The sequence below is a fragment of the Brachyhypopomus gauderio genome, chromosome 20, assembly GCF_052324685.1.
Source record: "Brachyhypopomus gauderio isolate BG-103 chromosome 20, BGAUD_0.2, whole genome shotgun sequence".
Taxonomy (NCBI): domain Eukaryota; kingdom Metazoa; phylum Chordata; class Actinopteri; order Gymnotiformes; family Hypopomidae; genus Brachyhypopomus; species Brachyhypopomus gauderio.
In genome coordinates, this window is record NC_135230.1 from 845001 (window position 1) to 867256 (window position 22256).

General features: G+C 45.6%; 1 protein-coding gene across 1 annotated transcript in view; it reads left to right on the forward strand.

Moving 5' to 3' along the window:
• Window positions 1–22188, forward strand: part of LOC143484278 (ly6/PLAUR domain-containing protein 1) — a 25874-nt gene extending 3686 nt beyond the window's left edge. Inside the window, exons 2-3 of the mRNA XM_076982928.1 lie at window positions 17261–17395; window positions 20622–22188. Coding sequence (XP_076839043.1) covers window positions 17261–17395; window positions 20622–20881 — 395 coding nt within the window. The 3' untranslated portion in view covers window positions 20882–22188. The remainder of the gene's footprint in view (window positions 1–17260; window positions 17396–20621) is intronic.
• The last annotated feature ends 68 nt before the right edge of the window (window positions 22189–22256 follow it).

Sequence of the window (22256 nt, forward strand, 5' to 3'; positions counted from 1 at the left end):
GGTGGATTCCCACCCTATAATGCATTAATATCCCATAGTAATGATGGGGTGTGATCCCATAGTAATGATGGGGTGTGCTTTTTAAAAGGCGGTTAGTAAATGGCTATCACGCTGGTTTCTCGCCCGCACTACACACTAGAGATTGTCAGGGCAGAGGCCCTCGGTCACGATGTTATCTTAGTGTCGCTGTGTGTAAACAGTGTAACGATACTTTAAAGTAGTGTAAAATAGTTTAAAGCTGTTCAGTACTCTAAAACTGATTAAAGCTGTTCAGTAGTGTAAACGTTTTGATTGGTTTTACAATACTGAACAGCTTTACACTATTTTACACTGCAGATCAGATTTACACAGTTTTATTAGTTCATTAGTTCATAAAGCTCATCATTAGTGTACAAGAGTGTGAACTGTTCATTAGTGACAGCAGCTTAAAGCTGTTCAATTGTGTACAACAACATAAACCTGTTCTTTAATGTACAACAGTGTAAATTGATAATTAGTTGTTAATTAGTGTGTGCATATGGTCTATGTAAAGTGTTGAGAAGTGACTCTATAGGGGGTGTAGAGTTGAATTACTCTGTAGGATTGAGTGGGGGTCTTGGGTTGAGTTGGAGTATTAAGATAGTGTTAATATATAATTTTCATGGTTGATCTTGGCTCCCTAGTTAGGTTATATCATGACTCCCTAGGTAGGTTATATCATGGCTCCCTAGTTAGGTTATATCATGACTCCCTAGGTAGGTTATATCATGGCTCCCTAGGTAGGTTATATCATGACTCCCTAGGTAGGTTATATCATGGCTCCCTAGGTAGGTTATATCATGGCTCCCTAAGTATGTTATATCATGACTCCATAGGTAGGTTATATCATGACTCCCTAGGTAGGTTATATCATGGCTCCCTAGGTAGGTTATATCATGGCTCCCTAGTAAGGTTATATCATGGCTCCCTAGGTAGGTAATATCATGGCTCCCTAGGTAGGTTATATCATGGCTCCCTAGTTGCGTTATAACATGGCTCCCTAGATAGGTTATATCATGACTCCCTAGGTAGGTTATATCATATCATCAATATAATTATTGCATTTTTAAATTTAAATCTTTATTTCCCACATGAGGATAGCATTTATTACTATGGACAGTAATGTCTACCTTTACTTTCACATGAATGAAAAACTTGTTAACTCGAAACTCGTTAACGGAAACATGAGCAGTTGTTGGGATCTATCAAGACATAAAAATATGTTTTTTTGATGAATGCGTTTATGAGTTGTTTGACTGGGACTATTTATTTCAGAGGGAAGAATCAGTGTTTTGGTGTTATTGCAAATTTACTATACCCTTCAGATCAAAGTAGGCATGAATTTGGCTCTGTGTGTATAGATAAAACACAACCTTTCAGGATGAAAACATAGTGAACATATGACATATGTTACTGTATTTTTTTACTGTGCTATGCAGTTTTTAAAACGTAAGCATGTATTTGGTAAGATACTCTCTCATCCGTGTCATCCTAAGATATTTATTCTTGGAGCTATTGTTCAAAGCTATAGTAACAGGATTTGACAAGTGCCCTTATATTTGTTGTGCAATTGTAATGAACAGAAGTAAAAAAAATCCTGTAAGTACAGGAAGTATTGTAATCTGTGTTTTTAGTAGATACAGATCAGGTTAAAAAGGGAGCGATGTCAGATTATTTATTTTAAGACGAGCGCTGTCACATCATGAGAACCTTTATATATATATGTGTGTCTAAACCCTCCCACTGAGGGCGGGTATATGTATCTAAACCCTCCCACTGGGGGTGGGTATATGTGTCTAAACCCTCCCACTGGGGGCGGGTATATGTGTCTAAACTAGGGATGCACCGAAATGAAAATTCTTAGCCGAAACCGAAAACCGAAAATGAGGAAACCAAGGCCGAAAACCGAAACACCGAAACACATTATGCCAATTATTAGTAACATTGGATTTATGGCTAACCTCACTAAAATCAAGGCATTGCTATTCAAAGAATAAATCAACTACAAAATCTGATTTGAAAATATTTATTTAGCACTGACATTACAGTAGTGGTGGGCCGTTAACGGCGATAAAGCTGACAATGGCCGACCACTAATTAAATTTAACTCGCTTGCAGACCGTTTTTATCTGAGAGGATAAATATATGTATTTTATACGAGTTAAATTTAATAATAACTGACTGGCCTGAAAGATAAATATAAATTCTCTCATAAAACGTGACGTGAGTTGCAACAACATTAAACAGCTCAGGTAAACACGCTTCTGAGAAATGTCGTCTGCATAACGGGGCTCAATGTGCTCTATTAGCCTACGAAATCCCTACGACAGAGAACGGCTGATCGTCTAAGGCAACGAGTTCCATAATTTTTGGTGTAATGTCCTTTTGCCTCGGCGCCATCACTGGAAAACTTTTTTGCTAGCTTTATCCAAATAAGCGCGTGCAGGTGGCGATTTTTGCTTGCGTCATCACAGCACATTGTTTCGGCCGTGTTGTTTCGGTGATGAAAGTATTTCGGCCGAAAACCGAAAATGCAAATTTAAGCCATTTCGGCCGAAAATTTTCGGTGGCCGAATTTTCGGTGCATCCCTAGTCTAAACCCTCCCACTGGGGGTGGGTATATGTGTCTAAACCCTCCCACTGGGGGCGGGTATATGTGTCTAAACCCTCCCACTGGGGGCGGGTATATGTGTCTAAACCCTCCCACTGGGGGTGGGTATATGTGTCTAAACCCTCCCACTGGGGGTGGGTATATGTGTCTAAACCCTCCCACTGGGGGTGGGTATATGTGTCTAAACCCTCCCACTGGGGGTGGGTATATGTGTCTAAACCCTCCCAGTGGGGGTGGGTATATGTGTCTAAACCCTCCCACTGGGGGTGGGTATATGTGTCTAAACCCTCCCACTGGGGGCGGGTATATGTGTCTAAACCCTCCCACTGGGGGCGGGTATATGTGTCAAAGCCCTCCCACTGGGGGTGGGTATATGTGTCTAAACCCTCCCACTGGGGGTGGGTATATGTGTCAAAGCCCTCCCACTGGGGGTGGGTATATGTGTCTAAACCCTCCCACTGGGGGTGGATATATGTGTCTAAACCCTCCCACTGAGGGCGGGTATATGTATCTAAGCCCTCCCACAAGCAGTGTTTTACACATCTCAGCCTTCCCATTGGGGTCAGAGATATGTCACATGTCTTAAGTCACAGGTGTCAAACTCAAGGCCCGCGGGCCAAAAGTAAGCAAAAACTACGTTTCCCACAATTATGTTACCCGCAATGTGACGGCATCTCGGCTCTGCAGTGTTTCCATATCAATGCGATTTTCCCAATAAGTGTAATTGGGAAATACAAATAATGATCCCAAAATGATCAGGAAGAGAAACATTGATGCAGATAGAAGGGTGTTTCAAGAAAGATGGGGAACCGAATACGTTTGTGCTTCAATGAGAAAAACGGGTATGAAGCGGTAGCGGTTGTCAAAGAGTATATATGTCGGCATTTTGCGACCAAACACGGAGCTAAGTATGCCAAAATTAGACATCAAGAAAAACTACGAATTTTCAAAGAATTAAAACGAAACTGCGATCGCAACAGAATGTGTTCATAAACAAAACGTCAGTAAAAGCTGCTTTGTTGTGGCTAAAGAAAATGCCGCGCTTCAGTCTTTTTCAGAGGGAGCATTTTTGAAGCGATCGCTATTTTCACAGTAATTTGATATTTCAAGTTTTGAACAAAGTAAATGTGATATATTTGATCAATTTTTCTTTATTCACTTGGATAGTTGGATCGTTGATTGATGGAGTAATGTGGGTTTCATAACCTAACAAATTTAAAGGATTTATGTTATAATAACAGCAATAAGCAAACATTTTTTTACATTTACGCAAATGTATCTGTAATATTTGTAACTTGAATAAGAAATAAATTCAGAGGTATTTAACATTAAGGAGTAGGTACATTTATAAATTACATATGGCCCTCCGTGGGTAACGATTATGCCGATGTGGCCCGCGATGAAAATGAGTTTGACACCCCTGTCTTAAGTGAATAATAAAATACATTTTGTATAACTGTACCAAGATGTAATTATAATAACACGTGACATTATACAGCACTCAAGAACCCAACGACCCAAATAGTGTGATGAACAGGGGCATAGAACGTTGCAGTGTAGGTGTAACATGGCACTCTTCCTCCCTTTTACTCCCCTCTCTCTTCCTTTATCCTCCCTTCATCTGCCCTCTCCTCCTACCGTCTCTCTTCCTTTATCCTCCCCTCATCTCCCCTCTCCTCCTACCCTCTCTCTTCCTTTATCCTCCCTTCATCTCCCCTCTCCTCCTACCGTCTCTCTTCCTTTATCCTCCCCTCATCTCCCCTCTCCTCCTACCCTCTCTCTTCCTTTATCCTCCCCTCATCTCACCTCTCCTCCTACCCTCTCTCTTCTTTTATCCTCCCTTCATCTCACCTCTCCTCCTACCCTCTCTCTTCTTTTATCCTCCCCTCATCTCCCCTCTCCTCCTACCCTCTCTCTTCCTTTATCCTCCCTTCATCTCCCCTCTCCTCCTACCCTCTCTCTTCCTTTATCCTCCCCTCATCTCACCTCTCCTCCTACCCTCTCTCTTCCTTTATCCTCCCCTCATCTCACCTCTCCTCCTACCCCTCTCTCTTCTTTTATCCTCCCTTCATCTCCGCTCTCCTCCTACCCTCTCTCTTCTTTTATCCTCCCTTCATCTCCGCTCTCCTCCTACCCTCTCTCTTCCTTTATCCTCCCCTCATCTCACCTCTCCTCCTACCCTCTCTCTTCCTTTATCCTCCCCTCATCTCACCTCTCCTCCTACCCCTCTCTCTTCTTTTATCCTCCCTTCATCTCCGCTCTCCTCCTACCCTCTCTTCTTTTATCCTCCCTTCATCTCACCTCTCCTCCTACCCTCTCTCTTCTTTTATCCTCCCCTCATCTCCCCTCTCCTCCTACCCTCTCTCTTCTTTTATCCTCCCCTCATCTCCCCTCTCCTCCTACCCTCTCTCTTCCTTTATCCTCCCCTCATCTCCCCTCTCCTCCTACCCTCTCTCTTCTTTTATCCTCCCCTCATCTCCCCTCTCCTCCTACCCTCTCTCTTCTTTTATCCTCCCCTCATCTCCCCTCTCCTCCTACCCTCTCTCTTCTTTTATCCTCCCCTCATCTCCCCTCTCCTCCTACCCTCTCTCTTCCTTTATCCTCCCTTCATCTCACCTCTCCTCCTACCCTCTCTCTTCCTTTATCCTCCCTTCATCTCCCCTCTCCTCCTACCCCTCTCTCTTCTTTTATCCTCCCTTCATCTCCCCTCTCCTCCTACCCCTCTCTCTTCTTTTATCCTCCCTTCATCTCCGCTCTCCTCCTACCCTCTCTCTTCCTTTATCCTCCCCTCATCTCAGCTCTCCTCCTACCCCCTCTCTTCTTTTATCCTCCCCTCATCTCCCCTCTCCTCCTACCCTCTCTCTTCTTTTATCCTCCCCTCATCTCCCCTCTCCTCCTACCCTCTCTCTTCTTTTATCCTCCCCTCATCTCCCCTCTCCTCCTACCCTCTCTCTTCCTTTATCCTCCCCTCATCTCCCCTCTCCTCCTACCCCTCTCTTCTTTTATCCTCCCCTCATCTTCCCTCTCCTCCTACCCTCTCTCTTCTTTTATCCTCCCTTCATCTCACCTCTCCTCCTACCCTCTCTCTTCTTTTATCCTCCCCTCATCTCCCCTCTCCTCCTACCCTCTCTCTTCCTTTATCCTCCCTTCATCTCACCTCTCCTCCTACCCTCTCTCTTCTTTTATCCTCCCCTCATCTCCCCTCTCCTCCTACCCTCTCTCTTCTTTTATCCTCCCCTCATCTCCCCTCTCCTCCTACCCTCTCTCTTCCTTTATCCTCCCTTCATCTCACCTCTCCTCCTACCCTCTCTCTTCTTTTATCCTCCCCTCATCTCACCTCTCCTCCTACCCTCTCTCTTCTTTTATCCTCCCCTCATCTCCCCTCTCCTCCTACCCTCTCTCTTCTTTTATCCTCCCCTCATCTCCCCTCTCCTCCTACCCCTCTCTCTTCTTTTATCCTCCCTTCATCTCCCCTCTCCTCCTACCCTCTCTCTTCCTTTATCCTCCCTTCATCTCCGCTCTCCTCCTAACCTCTCTCTTCTTTTATCCTCCCCTCATCTCCCCTCTCCTCCTACCCTCTCTCTTCTTTTATCCTCCCTTCATCTCCCCTCTCCTCGTACCCTCTCTCTTCTTTTATCCTCCCTTCATCTCCGCTCTCCTCCTACCCTCTCTCTTCCTTTATCCTCCCCTCATCTCAGCTCTCCTCCTACCCCCTCTCTTCTTTTATCCTCCCCTCATCTCCCCTCTCCTCCTACCCCTCTCTTCTTTTATCCTCCCCTCATCTCCCCTCTCCTCCTACCCTCTCTCTTCTTTTATCCTCCCTTCATCTCACCTCTCCTCCTACCCTCTCTCTTCTTTTATCCTCCCTTCATCTCACCTCTCCTCCTACCCTCTCTCTTCTTTTATCCTCCCTTCATCTCACCTCTTCTCCTACCCTCTCTCTTCTTTTATCCTCCCCTCATCTCCCCTTTCCTCCTACCCTCTCTCTTCCTTTATCCTCCCCTCATCTCCCCTCTCCTCCTACCCCTCTCTTCTTTTATCCTCCCCTCATCTCCCCTCTCCTCCTACCCTCTCTCTTCTTTTATCCTCCCTTCATCTCCGCTCTCCTCCTACCCTCTCTCTTCTTTTATCCTCCCCTCATCTCACCTCTCCTCCTACCCTCTCTCTTCTTTTATCCTCCCCTCATCTCCCCTCTCCTCCTACCCTCTCTCTTCTTTTATCCTCCCTTCATCTCCCCTCTCCTCCTACCCTCTCTCTTCTTTTATCCTCCCCTCATCTCACCTCTCCTCCTACCCTCTCTCTTCTTTTATCCTCCCCTCATCTCCCCTCTCCTCCTACCCTCTCTCTTCTTTTATCCTCCCCTCATCTCCCCTCTCCTCCTACCCCTCTCTCTTCTTTTATCCTCCCCTCATCTCCCCTCTCCTCCTACCCTCTCTCTTCTTTTATCCTCCCCTCATCTCCCCTCTCCTCCTACCCCTCTCTCTTCTTTTATCCTCCCCTCATCTCCCCTCTCCTCCTACCCTCTCTCTTCTTTTATCCTCCCTTCATCTCCCCTCTCCTCCTACCCCTCTCTCTTCTTTTATCCTCCCCTCATCTCCCCTCTCCTCCTACCCCTCTCTTTTCTTTTATCCTCCCCTCATCTCCCCTCTCCTCCTACCTTCTCTCTTCTTTTATCCTCCCTTCATCTCCCCTCTCCTCCTACCCTCTCTCTTCTTTTATCCTCCCCTCATCTCCCCTCTCCTCCTACCTTCTCTCTTCTTTTATCCTCCCCTCATCTCCCCTCTCCTCCTACCCTCTCTCTTCTTTTATCCTCCCCTCATCTCCCCTCTCCTCCTACCTTCTCTCTTCTTTTATCCTCCCCTCATCTCCCCTCTCCTCCTACCTTCTCTCTTCTTTTATCCTCCCTTCATCTCCCCTCTCCTCCTACCCTCTCTCTTCTTTTATCCTCCCCTCATCTCCCCTCTCCTCCTACCCTCTCTCTTCTTTTATCCTCCCTTCATCTCCCCTCTCCTCCTACCCTCTCTCTTCTTTTATCCTCCCCTCATCTCCCCTCTCCTCCTACCCTCTCTCTTCCTTTATCCTCAACCTCATCTCCCCTCTCCTCCTACCCTCTCTCTTCCTTTATCCTCCCCTCATCTCCCCTCTCCTCCTACCCTCTCTCTTCTGTTATCCTCCCCTCATCTCCCCTCTCCTCCTACCCCTCTCTCTTCCTTTATCCTCCCTTCATCTCACCTCTCCTCCTACCCTCTCTCTTCCTTTATCCTCCCCTCATCTCCCCTCTCCTCCTACCCTCTCTCTTCCTTTATCCTCCCCTCATCTCCCCTCTCCTCCTACCCTCTCTCTTCTTTTATCCTCCCCTCATCTCCCCTCTCCTCCTACCCCTCTCTCTTCTTTTATCCTCCCTTCATCTCCCCTCTCCTCCTACCCTCTCTCTTCCTTTATCCTCCCTTCATCTCCGCTCTCCTCCTACCCTCTCTCTTCCTTTATCCTCCCCTCATCTCAGCTCTCCTCCTACCCTCTCTCTTCTTTTATCCTCCCCTCATCTCCCCTCTCCTCCTACCCTCTCTCTTCTTTTATCCTCCCCTCATCTCCCCTCTCCTCCTACCCTCTCTCTTCCTTTATCCTCCCTTCATCTCCCCTCTCCTCCTACCCTCTCTCTTCCTTTATCCTCCCCTCATCTCCCCTCTCCTCCTACCCTCTCTCTTCTTTTATCCTCCCCTCATCTCACCTCTCCTCCTACCCTCTCTCTTCCTTTATCATAATCATACTGATACAGAGGCCTGTGCACACGTGCACTCATATACTTACACACACACACTCACTCACTCACTCACTCACTCACTCACTCACTCGCATGCTGTCTTCCTCCCTTCCTACCCCATCTTTCCCCTGTCTCCTCCCACCTCTATCTCTGTCTCCTCCCCCTCTATCTCTCTGTCTCCTCCCACCTCTCTGTCTCCTCCCCCTCTATCTCTCTGCCTCCTCACCAGAGTTGTATAGTAACGAAGTAGAACTACTTCGCTACTATACTTAAGTACTAAAACGCTGTATCTGTACTTTACTGGAGTATTATTTTTTCCTCCTACTTCCACTTTTACTTCACTACATATTTTCCATCAGTTTAATACTTTTACTCCGATACATTTTTTACGTGCTGTATAGTTACTCGTTACAATTATAAACATGTTAGCTGGCGCTGTCACAGGGTCAAGGGATCAGGCTGTCTTATGAGAAAACTGCGCATGCTCCGGTCGCGTCTCGTTTACTCTGCTGCTGCCTTCACTCAACACTTGAGCTTCGTAATCTAGGTTCACTTGACACGTCGTGACTGCCGCAAGGGTCCACGCGGCAAAAATGACGCAATCGCGGTGGCTCCATCCATGCGCGTTAACCACGCGGGCGGTCGCGTCACGACGTCGTGCACCTCTCGATTTTTGTGCTATGTCATGCCATTCATGCACTTGTACGGAACGTTGAAGGTCATTTTCATATTTAATTTACATATTTATACAAATACACATATACTCGAAATTATTTCAAATAATTCACTTTTTATATCATTAAAAGAGATGGTACCGTGTTTGGTAACAGCAGAAGAGCAGCATAAGTGCTGCATAATAAGCTTGTTGGCGTTTTAATGTACATATATTGGCACCTTTAACATCGAGTGATTATGGCGGTGAGGGTGAGGAAGGAGACCATCCTGGCCCTACCTAGAGACATTGTTTGCGTTTGCCAGAGTGAAAGTAAATTCCTATAGGATGAAGTGCCATCTCTGCCTCCCTAAAGAGGGTGAAATATTGGCCTTCAAAAATTCATCTTCGAACTTGAAGAAACGCATCAATGTAAGTTATAAATATAACGCACAGAAGACACACCAGCTTTAGCTGTCAGTAAGCGTTAGTTAGGTTAGATATCCTACCTAACTAACCTAATTATGTTCATGACGTGCTGCAGTATTCACTTAACATTAGCTGGCAATCATAAAGGTGAATTGTGTTTTTAGCAACAGTAATCTGTGTCTCTTTTCATGCTGACTAATCATGTGCCCATTTTTATAGTGTAGTGTTTTTATAGGGTAAGGGCATTTATTGAGGGTAAACGCAGGGCAGTAGGCTCACCCTTAGAATCCAACGGACAGATTTTACGTCCAAAATACACCTCGTTTTCTCAGCTAAATTAAGGCGAACTTGTACTTCTGCATCAAACCTACGACGTAGCGGGACATAGGTTATCTGTTTTTTGTGTGCGAAGTGTTAAGTCCAGTTTTTAAGTTGCTACTTGTTTGTATATACAGAACACTTGTATTTGTGGTCTTTGACATCTTTGATTTGTAAGTGATATATAAAACAATTGATAATCAAACTTTGACAGCTTTCTTTAATTAATTCAAAACACAATACTTGTACTTTTTACTTTCAGTACTTGAGTAATACATTTTTGAATAAACTACTTGCAATACTTAAGTACAAAAAATGCTGAATACTTCTGTACTTCTACTTAAGTAAAGTTTTTAAAGAACACTTCAACTTCTACTCAAGTCAATTTTTTGATAGAGTACTTGTACTTTTACTCAAGTATGGGTCTCTAATACTTTATACAACACTGCTCCTCACCATCTATCTCTGTCTCCTCCCACCTGTGTGTCTCCTCCCCCTATATCTCCTTGTATCCTCCTCCTGTATCTCAGTCTCCTCCCCCTCTATCTCTCTGTCTCCTCCCAATGAAAGGGTTGGCCACAGTCATACCACCACCGGGTTAATCAGTCCAAACGAGTTACACCTGCTTGACATCCCTTTATAAACAACTCCCTCCAAGATGGTGGTTGCTGAATTGTTTGATCAGTGTCCTGACGTACAGATTAGCCTGTATCTTGGGTAGAGGTTGTGGGACTTGTTCTCTGGTCTCTTTGTCTGTCTCTTCTTCTCGAGTTTTTCCTCATACACTAAAAGCTGTTGCCTTTTAAACCTAAAGAACAGTTTATTCCCATCTTTCGTGGTTTCCTTTTGCTACTGTTTTTGCTGGGCAGTTTATTTATTTTTTGTGCCTCAATGTATGAGAGAGCCAGTCCTTCCCCTGGTGTCCTTTGTTCTCTGTTTCCCCAAACCTTTTTGACTACAACCTTCTTTTGTTTTCTCCCCCACCTTCTCCTCCATCTCCTCTACCTTCTCCCCCACCTACTCCTCCAACTTCTCCCCCACCTTCTCCTCCACCTTCTCCCCCACCTTCTCCCCCACCTTCTCCTCCACCTTCTCCTCCATCTCATCTACCTTCTCCTCCACCTTCTCCCCCACCTTCTCCCCCACCTTCTCCCCCATCTCCTCTACCTTCTCCCCCACCTTCTCCTCCACCTTCTCCCCCACCTTCTCCCCCACCTTCTCCCCCACCTTCTCCTCCACCTTCTCCCCCACCTTCTCCCCCACCTTCTCCCCCACCTTCTCCTCCACCTTCTCCTCCACCTTCTCCTCCACCTTCTCCCCCACCTTCTCCTCCACCTTCTCCTCCACCTTCTCCTCCATCTCATCTACCTTCTCCCCCACCTTCTCCTCCACCTTCTCCTCCACCTTCTCCTCCACCTTCTCCCCCACCTTCTCCTCCACCTTCTCCCCCACCTTCTCCTCCACCTTCTCCTTCTTGCCTCTTTTCCTCCTTCTTGGATTTCCAGAGGTGAGATGGTAAAGGGGAGCTGTGATGGAGGGATATCCATCTATAAAACGACGGTAATACCCTGAGAAACACAGGAACAGCTCTTTGCTGTTTGTTGGCTGCGGCCAGTTTTTCACGCTGCTGATCTTTTCAGTGCTGATGCCGTCAGTCGACACCACATGGCCAAGATACTGTCCCTCCTTCCCCAGCAGTTGTCATTCCTGTGGCTTCAGTTTCAAGCCTCCCACAGCCTATCAAACACAACCTAAAGCCGTTCCAGATGCTCCTGGAATGCTTTGGAGGAAATAATGATGTTGTCTAAATAAATGAACAGACTCACAAAAGTCAGGTCACCAAACCAGCATGTCATCAATCTTCGGTTACCACAGGAGGGGGCTCACGAGTCGGCACTAGACGGAGTAAGCGCAATCAGCAGTGATCCGTCACACCTGTTTTCATTCCTACTGAAGGAGGTTTGTTGTGACGGATCACTGCTGAATCGTTTTGGTTATGCCTGTCCGCTTTCAGCCCTTCTCTGCTCTCCCTGTTGGTACGCTACGTTACAAGGTGTCTTGCCACCTTCCTTTATCTTTATCCCTCTCTTTCTACGCTGCTACTTATTCGAGTCTCTATCTCCTGCGCCATTCCCTGGCCCATCTCACATTTTCTTCCACCTGTTATATTTCCTATCCATTATACTTTTACTTTGGGAAGGGTGTTTGTTGCTGCGTTTGCCTGAGGCCAGTTACTTCCCCTGAGGTCCTTTGTTCAGTTTTCATGCATTGAACTTTCCACATCTTTTGATTTACCTTTATTATTTTTCTCCTGTCTTTCTACGGTTGAGTTTCGCTTATCACGCGTTGTTTTGTGTTCGCTTTTCTCTCGGGTTCTTACGGTCGAGTTTTTACGAGTTGGGTATTCCGCGTCATTTTGTGTTTGGTGTTTCTACCGCTGTGTGTGCTTGCCTTACTCTCACGCTGACTAGTAACATTTCCATAGGTTCAGTCAGTTCGAGCTGGCACTTGGGTCCACCTCTCTCTGTTTTTTCACGCGGTGTGTACGTTCACGTACTTGCCACATTACATTATGCTTGTCATGTTCTGCAACTTCAACTTGCCAATAACCAAAAGTGAGGTCAACAGAGGAGAAAAACTTGGCCTGTCCTAATGCTAAGTGCAGCCTTTATTCTAGGGAGTGGGAAGGCATCTCTAGTGCTGCAGGTTTAGTTTCCAGTAATCTATGCAGATCCTGAGAGAACCATCTCTTTTAGTGACTACAACAGTAGGGGATGCGTATGGGCTTTTACTGGGACAGATGACACCTGCCTCCTCTGTCTCCTCAATGGCATGTCTGACCTGCTGGTACTGGGTCGGTGGTACGTCTGACCTGCTGTTACTGGGTCGGTGGTACGTCTGACCTGCTGGTACTGGGTCGGTGGTACGTCTGATTTTCGGTGGAATCATCTAATTACAAAGGTAGAGGAAAAGAAAATGGTTGATTCCCACTATATTAATGACACTATAGTAGTATAATATAGTAATGTAACTATAGTCTACCTCTAATCTATAAGAAATATTTCTGGATGTTTTAGAGTTTACAAAGATTAGCATGGATGAACTAGAACAGCACAATAAGCATGGATCACCTTTATGGAGTAAAACAGAAAATTACTCTGTGGAAGCAACGTCACAAAAAAAAAAAACATGCACAGTGTGTACGCCACATAGTGGCTACAGCTACCATCTTCCACCTTATATTACAATACCTTGGCAACAAATCACAATCTTACAGTACCTCAAACAATAAATCACAATGTTACAATACCTCAAACCATAAATCACAATGTTACAATACCTCAAACAATAAATCACAATGTCACAATACCTCAAACAACAAATCACAATGTTACAATACCTCAAACAATAAATCACAATGTTACAATACCTCAAACAACAAATCACAATGTTACAATACCTCAAACAATAAATCACAATGTTACAATACCTCATACAATAAATCACAATGTTACAATACCTCAAACAATAAATCACAATGTTACAGTACCTCAAACAATAAATCACAATGTTACAGTACCTCAATAAACAAATCACAATGTCATTGTCACATTTCAGCCCCATGCCCCTCCACTTGGGTGTATGTGTGGTCTAAGTCTGATTATGTCCATGTTGTCACGTTGAGGACCCCGGCCCCTCCCTTTTGGGCGTGTGTAAACGTGGTCCACGTGCTTTGTCTGCGTCCGTGTATATACGTGGTTAGGGTTTTGTTGTGTGATTAATAAGTCTCACCTGTGAATCGTCTCGTGATCACGTGGGGCTAATGTGGTTTGTCTATTTAATGTGCGCTCGCGCAGTGTCCTGTGCTTGTCGTTGTCTATGTCTGCACGTTGTGCTGCGTATATGAGTGTTTATCGTGCGCTATTGCGCAATATCTGTTTAAGAATAAAAGTGACGTCTGTCGCCACAAGAGGGATTCGTGTCTCATCCTTCACCACGACCCCATCGTCACAGAACGACGAGCCGTCCTGAGACACCCAGATCATGCCTGGCTACGCCACCCGGCAGAAGAAGGCAAAGCGCCCAAGCAAGCGACATCACCACGCTTCGTCTTCCCCCTCGCGCCGCGGCGCTACGTCGACTCTGGCACAGAAAAAGCGGGAGGAGGACACCCCCCCCGTGCCAAGAGGCCACACCGTCGGTCGAGGAGCTGGAGAAGGACCCGGTGTGTGCCTACCAACTGGCCACAGCCCGGGGGCTCGAGCGAAAGGACCCCGAGCTGGCGGAGATGCTCCGCGAGGAGGTGGTGCGTATATAGAGGGAGCGACACCTTGCTCCTTCTCGCGCCACCTCGCCGCTGCAGGTAGGCGTAATCGCGTCCACCCCGGAGGTGGAATTCGGGGAGGAGGATTCTGAGGGGGAGGAGCAGGAAGAAGAGGAGGCGTATTCCCCTTCGGTAGGCGAGGCCTCCACCATAGACTACGGTGGCGAGGAGGAGGAAGCCTACCCCCCCTCGGATTACGACGCCTCCACCATTGACTACGTGGGCGAGGAGGAAGAGACCTACCCCCCCTCGGTACGCGACGCGGTTCCCGAGGACTACGGCAAGGAGGAGGAGGAGTCTGAGGAGGAGGACTACCTTCCTCCGCCCGTAGGTCTCTCTCCCTCCGTAGAGGAAGAGGGGGAGGAGGAGGAAAGCTCCGATTCGGAGGGAGAGGAGGAGAGTCCGCTTCCCTCTGAGAGAGCAGCCGGGACTAGGAAAGGGGGTTCGGTGAGGTGTCCATCCTCCGACCGCTCCGGCGAAAGTGCAATGGACTGCTCCCGGGGTGGCAGCCCGGAGCAGTCCATGGAGTGGAGCCGGGGCACAGAGGAGGAGATGGACACAGAGGAGGAGCTCCCTTGCGGCCCACAGGGCGCGTACGACAGCCGCGCTGCACAGGGCGCGCGCTACAGATGCGCTGCACCGGGCGCGTCCGCCAGTCGCAATGCACCCAGCGGAGGTTCCGCAGCAAAGGCTGGAGGAGGAACATCCCCTGCAGCAGCGCCTGCAGCTCCCGACCTCTCTCCCCTCCTAGCTCTCCTCCTGGCGCGTAGCTGGGTCCCTGTTTCATGTTTTTGTGTACCAGTGTTCGTTAGTCTCCCCGTTTGTGTGCCTAACCCATTTTTCCCTCTCGTGCCACTTTGTGTAAACGTGCCTGTGTGTGTGTTTGTAAACGTTCCGTTTAATGTGTCTCCCGTCTTTTCCCCCGTCTTCCCAGGGAGGATGTTCTAGGCCAGGGGTACTCAACTGGCGGACCGCGGTCCGGATCCGGACCCGAACGCAGTCCTGTCCGGACCCAATCTCATTCCTGATAAACTGGATACGGACCTAAAAAAAAACGGAGCATTTATTTCAGGGCTATTGAAAAAACACTTCGTCACGAGTGTTACGTTTGCCACCCCCGCTCAACAACTTACGTTCGCCACCCCCGCCGCACCGGACCTCAGGTCACAGGTATCTGCCAAAATTGGACCGCGGACAAATTTAGTTGAGTACGCCTGTTCTAGGCGGTCCGTGGCGGACGCTTCACCGAGGGCAGTCACCTCCCAGACGCAGGACTGAGCGTGTCGGATCCACCCATCGTCGTGGGTTCGGGGCACTCGGTCCTGTTGGCACCCCGGGACGGGTAGTGCCCTTGGAGGGGGCGTCTGTCACGTTGAGGACCCCGGCCCCTCCCTTTTGGGCGTGTGTAAACGTGGTCCACGTGCTTTGTCTGCGTCCGTGTATATATGTGGTTAGGGTTTTGTTGTGTGATTAATAAGTCTCACCTGTGAATCGTCTCGTGATCACGTGGGGCTAATGCGGTTTGTCTATTTAATGTGCGCTCGCGCAGTGTCCTGTGCTCGTCGTTGTCTATGTCTGCACGTTGTGCTGCGTGTATGAGTGTTTATCGTGCGCTATTGCGCAATATCTGTTTAAGAATAAAAGTGACGTCTGTCGCCACAAGAGGGATTCGTGTCTCATCCTTCACCACGACCCCATCGTCACACATGTATGGTTTTCCTGTTGCGTCTAGCCCCGCCCCCACCTGTCAAGCGTACCTTTTGCCATGTGTCTATGTTTTGGTTCCTCATGTGTTTCTCCTGCCACTCCCATGTCATTTGTAATCCCACCCCATGATTATCATTCTCATGTTTCTGGTTGTTTCCCTTGTTTGTCCAGTGTATTTAAACCCTGTTCTTTGTCCTGTTCAGTGCTGGTTATTGAATGTGTGAACATTGTTCCTGGTTGTGTATCTCAAATTTCAGGATGTATTAGTTTGTCTGTATCTGGCTGTTAGTAAGTGGAAATCTTTCTTGTTGTTGTTTATTCTGCTTAACCTGTAAGTTCTTTCCAGTTTGTTTATCTGCCAAGTTTCTCTTTGTTAGTCACTATGAATCTTAGTGTTGTCTTGTTGACCCTGGACCGTCACCCCAATTCTGATTATGGACCTGCCCTTAATAAACCTGCTCTGATTATGGACCTGCCCTTAATAAACCTGCTCTGATCAGCACATGTGTCCGCCCCATCACTCCATGACACCCCAGACGTTACATTTCCTTTGTGTGAGGTCCAATGTGTGAATGTTCATCCATCTCACCTGTGGCTTGTTTCGTCAACCCTTGGGTCTCATTTATTTCAATTAATGTGATATTCTGTGTTTGTTAGTCTTGCTTGTCTGTCTTCAGTGTTCCTGTTTACACTAAGCGTTAAGTGCTATTGCACGTCAAATAAAGATGCTAGCTTGAGCACAAATTGTCGACATCTTGCCTCACCTCGCTCGTAACATGTTTTGGTTTTTGTGTTATTATATAACATTCTAAAATATTTAGCTCTAAAAAGGACCTCTACAATACTGACCTATTTAATACTGATGTCTACAATGCAAAAGTATTCAATACAATACTCATACATGCACCTATAATGTTGAGCTCTTCAGTACTGACCTCAAAACTGACTTGTACAATACTATCCTCTATAGTATTGATTTCTAGCAATACTGACCTCTAAACTGACCTCTACAACACTGACTCTGTAATATGGATCTCTACAGTACTGACCTTTACAATACAGATCTCATCAGTACTGACATTTACAATGCTGATCTCATCAGTACTGATCTCTTCAGTACTGATGTCTAATACTGAATACTGATGTCTAATACTGACCTCTAAACGGACCTCTACAACACTGACTCTGTAATATGGATCTCTACAGTACTGACCTTTACAATACAGATCTCTTCAGTACTGACCTTTACAATACAGATCTCTTCAGTACTGATGTCTAATACTGAATACTGATGTCTAATACTGACCTCTTTGGTGCTGCACTGCAGATTCAGTGTTATCAGTGTGAGGAGATTCAGCAGGATGACTGCTCATCTCCTGAGTTCATTGTTAACTGTGTGTGTGTGTGTGTGTGTGTGTGTGTGTGTGTGTGTGTGTGTAGGTGCTGCACTGCAGATTCAGTGTTATCAGTGTGAGGAGATTCAACAGGATGACTGCTCGTCTCCTGAGTTCATCGTTAACTGCACTGTTAACGTGCAGGACATGTGTCAGAAGGAAGTTCTCGTCATGGAGGATGGTAAGAATACTCACCTCACTTCCTGTCCTCATCACTCACAGTCCTAATCACTTCCTGTCTTCTTCACTCACAGTCTTCATCACATTATCACTTCCTGTTTTCTTACCGTCCTCTTCATGTACTGTCACATCACTTCCTGTTCTCATCACAGTATTCATTCAGTACTTCTAATCATCACTTCCTGTCTTCATCACAGTGAGTTTATCATTTCCTGTGTCCATCACTTACTGTAATCTTCATCACTTCCTGTCCTTATAACTACACAACATCATTACACATGACTACATTACTCGTTACAGTGTCACTCTTTAGGAAATTACATCATGATAATAATTAAAATCTTGGTCAGATTCCTAATTCTCATCAGTCAACCAATCAAAACCCTGCCTGTGCTAATTAGCTCACAGAACCTCATGCAGGTTAGACACCGCTGTAAGCTGAATGCCCAAGAGTCCAACGGCAGACTGCAGACATTCACACACATTTAGATGTGAGCACAGACACCAGCCTTCAGACTAGACCTACCTTCAGACTAGACATGTCTTCAGACAGAACCTATCTTCAGACTAGACATGTCTTCAGACAAGACCTATCTTTAAACTAACTAGACATGTCTTCAGACTAGTTCTATCTTCTTACTAGACCTACCATCCTACAAGACTTAATATGTAAGTCTTATCTGTAATAAAATATTTTCAAACTTTAGATTCTGATTGTTCCTTGTAATCCAAATGTATTTTAATTAATGTTTGAAAATAAATATCTATTGGACACCACAACCCTCACAGTCCTGAATTACACTCATCCTCCTGAATTACACTGGGTCATATTCTCTCTGCTCTCCTGTCCTCTCACAGTGTATATATGTTGTGCGTATGTGTGTGTATGTATGTGTATGTATGTGTATGTATGTGTATGTATGTGTGTGTGTGTGTGTGTGTGTGTGTGTGTGTGTAGGTTTATGCCTCAGGGTACAGTTGACCAAATACTGCATCTTAACCAGACAGACCTTTTACCTATTTCTCTCTCTCTCTCTCTCTCTCTCTCTCTCTCTCTCTCATAAACACACATCATACATATGGTGTAGATTTATACCTTATTATTCATTAATATGCACATGCAGGTTTCTGAATATGCTTATTAGTCTGCTGTTAATGTGCATTATTAGTATTTTGGGCTGTGGATGTATGTCAGTCTGCTGTTAATGTGCATTATTAGTATTTTGGGCTGTGGATGTATGTCAGTCTGCTGTTAATGTGCATTATTAGTATTTTGGGCTGTGGATGTATGTCAGTCTGCTGTTAATGTGCATTATTAGTATTTTGGGCTGTGGATGTATGTCAGTCTGCTGTTAATGTGCATTATTAGTATTTTGGGCTGTGGATGTATGTCAGTCTGCTGTGTGTGTCACTTTTGCTCTGACAGCAGCAGAAAACTTCCATGTGCAAAATACCCAAAATACCCATTTGCATCTGTTTGTGTTTTTTTAAACAGTCTAAAATGGCTGCCAAATATAAACCAATTAACACCATCCTGGGTTGCTAACCTCCAAATTTAAACCAATTATAACCTGCCTGGCTAGCTAACCACTGAGTTTAAACCAATTACCACCTGTCTGGCTAACCTCCAAATCTAAACCAATTATTACTTGCCTGGGTAGCTAAACTCCCAAATTAAACATATTAACACTACCCTGGCTAGCTAACCACTGATACTCTACAATAATGATGATCTAAATGTGCTGGGCTAAATAGTGATCAATCAGTGCTAGCACAGTTCACCAATCTCTGCATTTAACCAATTAATACCAGCCTAACTAGCTAATTGCTAAGTTTATACCAGTTAACACCTGTCTGACTAGATTTAACTGCTATAAGTCATTTATCTTAAAGATAAATTTAATAAAGATTAGGTTTCGATAACATTAGCTCATTTGTGCTAGCCACTGTGTCCGTCACTCCTAAAAACTGGTCCAGTTTGGTCCAGACACTCCAGTGGTGTCATTGTAGACAGTACTACCACTTCCTAACATCCCTCCTGATGTTCCGCCCACAATGTTTGATTGACAGGTGTTACTTGTGGACAGTATTTTGAAAGTAAAGACTGCTGTCTTATATATGACACAGTCATGCCTCCTAAGAAACTGACATCACACCTCCTAAGACATGGATTTTCTTATTCTGTTTTAAATCTTGTATTAGTGCATTACACAAATGCACTAATACAAATACATGTTTTACAATTTGATTATCATTATGCCTCAAATTATGCACACTCTCATGGGAAATGCAATTAAATGATTGAATTAACATATTCTAATTACCATTTGAATAAAGTCTCATTATGCTTCCATAATGAAAGTTGAAACCTAATTTTCAGCAAGTTAAATGTTGAAGTCTAAATATTTGGTCTGCCTTATTTATTGTAATATTTATTTTATTTCACTTCTAATGTTACTTGTAAATTAAAGAAAAAATCCTACCCAGGCGTAAGTAGTTTGTATTTAGGATAGGTTAAAGGCTGAGGATAAACTTCATGGCTGGGTTCATGGGAGGTTGCTTTAAATAGAGAGACTGCAAACCGAATGTCCTGTGAGTGATGTCACAATGAGTGATGTCACAATAAGTGGTCACTGCTGCCTGTTGTTTATAGGACGTTGCATATCCATCATCTACGCAAAGCACTGAGCTATTCTAGCTTCTGCCTTTTTTACGTTCTACACTGTTGTCCTCAGTAACACAAATGATAACTGCTTTTGTATCTGCTACCACGCACCATTTCTGCTTGAGTATGTGGATGCGGCTTCCTGCTGGAGGAGGAATCTCTGCAACTAATAATTAAAATAGATTTTTCCACAGTCTTGTAAATCTGTTTAAATTCATTCTTCTTCACATAATCTCTTTTGGTTAAATGTCCAAAAATGAAAGTTGTTGCTGTAAGATGCTACAGCCTGATGACACCTCAAACAAGGACTTCAACCTCAGAAACCCAGTCCTTGTACCAGCCACCACATAACCGTTAATGGTTGGACCGTCTGTTAGAACCCAAAGGAGTGACTAACAAAACACAACCCAAAACCCAAAAGTGTCAGTAGTCAGTGTAAATATTGCATAATAGTAAGTGTCAGTAGTCTGGATATATTTTATAATAATATGTGTTTATGTTTATTTGTGTGTGTGTGTGTGTGTGTGTGTGTGTGTGTGTGTGTGTGTGTGTCTGTGTGCAGGAATCCATTACCGAAAGTCATGTGCGTCGTCGGGGGCGTGTCTTATAGCATCATCGGGCTATCAGCAGTTCTGTACAGGGAAGCTGAACTCTGTCTGCATTACCTGCTGTAGCACTCCCCTGTGTAATGGACCACGCCACAAACGCCGGCCCCCTGCTTCTGAGGCCCCGCCTCTCTCTCCACTTACCCTCTCCAGCCTTCTTTATAGCCTTGTCTCCATCTCTGTGTCTCTCCCTGTCTCTCTCTCCTTCTTTCTCTGATACTGCAGGTAATGGAGAAGTTTAAACTCACACAAGGATCTTAAAACTCTCATGCTGTGTCTCCCTAACTGGCCTTGTGTGTTTCTGACTCCTGACAGTGTTTTACTCTGCATCTTACAGTATACAACAGGTGTAAAGGAAGAAGCTTTGTAGCTGTTTTCCATTGCAAATCCATTGCATTTTCATCTCAAAAACGGCCATACTCGTTTTCTCTTAGCCCCTCCTCTTCAGCCCCTCCCCTCTCTTCAGCCCCTTCGATGTCCTTTAGCTCCTCCTTTCCCTTCAGCCCTTCCCCATTCACCGCTTCCCCCTTCAGCTCATTTCCTCATAGCCCCTCCCCTTCATCCCTGCCCATCTCCCTAAGCTCCTCCCCCCCAGCTACACTTCTCTCATGTTGCATATCCATGTTGTGAGAACTCTCATGTGCAGGTGCATGTGCACAACTGAGAACACTCATGGCACATGCTGACTCCACCTCTTAGATCTTCCACTCCCCTCTCTGACTCCACCTCTTAGATCTTCCACTCCCCTCTCTGACTCCACCTCTTAGACCTTCCACTCCCCCCTCTGACTCCACCTCTTAGATCTTCCACTCCCCTCTCTGACTCCACCTCTTAGACCTTCCACTCCCCTCTCTGACTCCACCTCTTAGACCTTCCACTCCCCTCCCTGACTCCACCTCTTAGACCTTCCACTCCCCCCTCTGACTCCACCTCTTAGACCTTCCACTCCCCTCCCTGACTCCACCTCTTAGACCTTCCACTCCCCTCTCTGACTCCACCTCTTAGATCTTCCACTCCCCTCTCTGACTCCACCTTAGACCTTCCACTCCCCTCTCTGACTCCACCTCTTAGACCTTCCACTCCCCTCTCTGACTCCACCTCTTAGACCTTCCATTCCCCTCTCTGACTCCACCTCTTAGACCTTCCACTCCCCTCTGACTCCACCTCTTAGACCTTCCACTCCCCTCTGACTCCACCTCTTAGACCTTCCATTCCTCTCTCTGACTCCACCTTAGACCTTCCACTCCCCTCTCTGACTCCACCTCTTAGACCTTCCACTCCCCTCTGACTCCACCTCTTAGACCTTCCACTCCTCTCTCTGACTCCAACTCTTAGATTACACCCCCACGTGGCTTCTCATCTGTTTTTGATTGTAAATAAACATGTTCCAGTTTCATTTTTGTTCTTGCCAATCCCAGTGTTCCATTTTTTATACCTAATTATTCAGTTTCATAAAAAACATTTTGACTGCTTATTATTTATCATGTAATGACTGTGTAAATGTATTTGCTTAGTTTTGTTGACAGATTGAAATAAATAAATGAATAACTCCATAAATAAATGAAGTCCAATCTGTTTACAGTCTTCAAGTC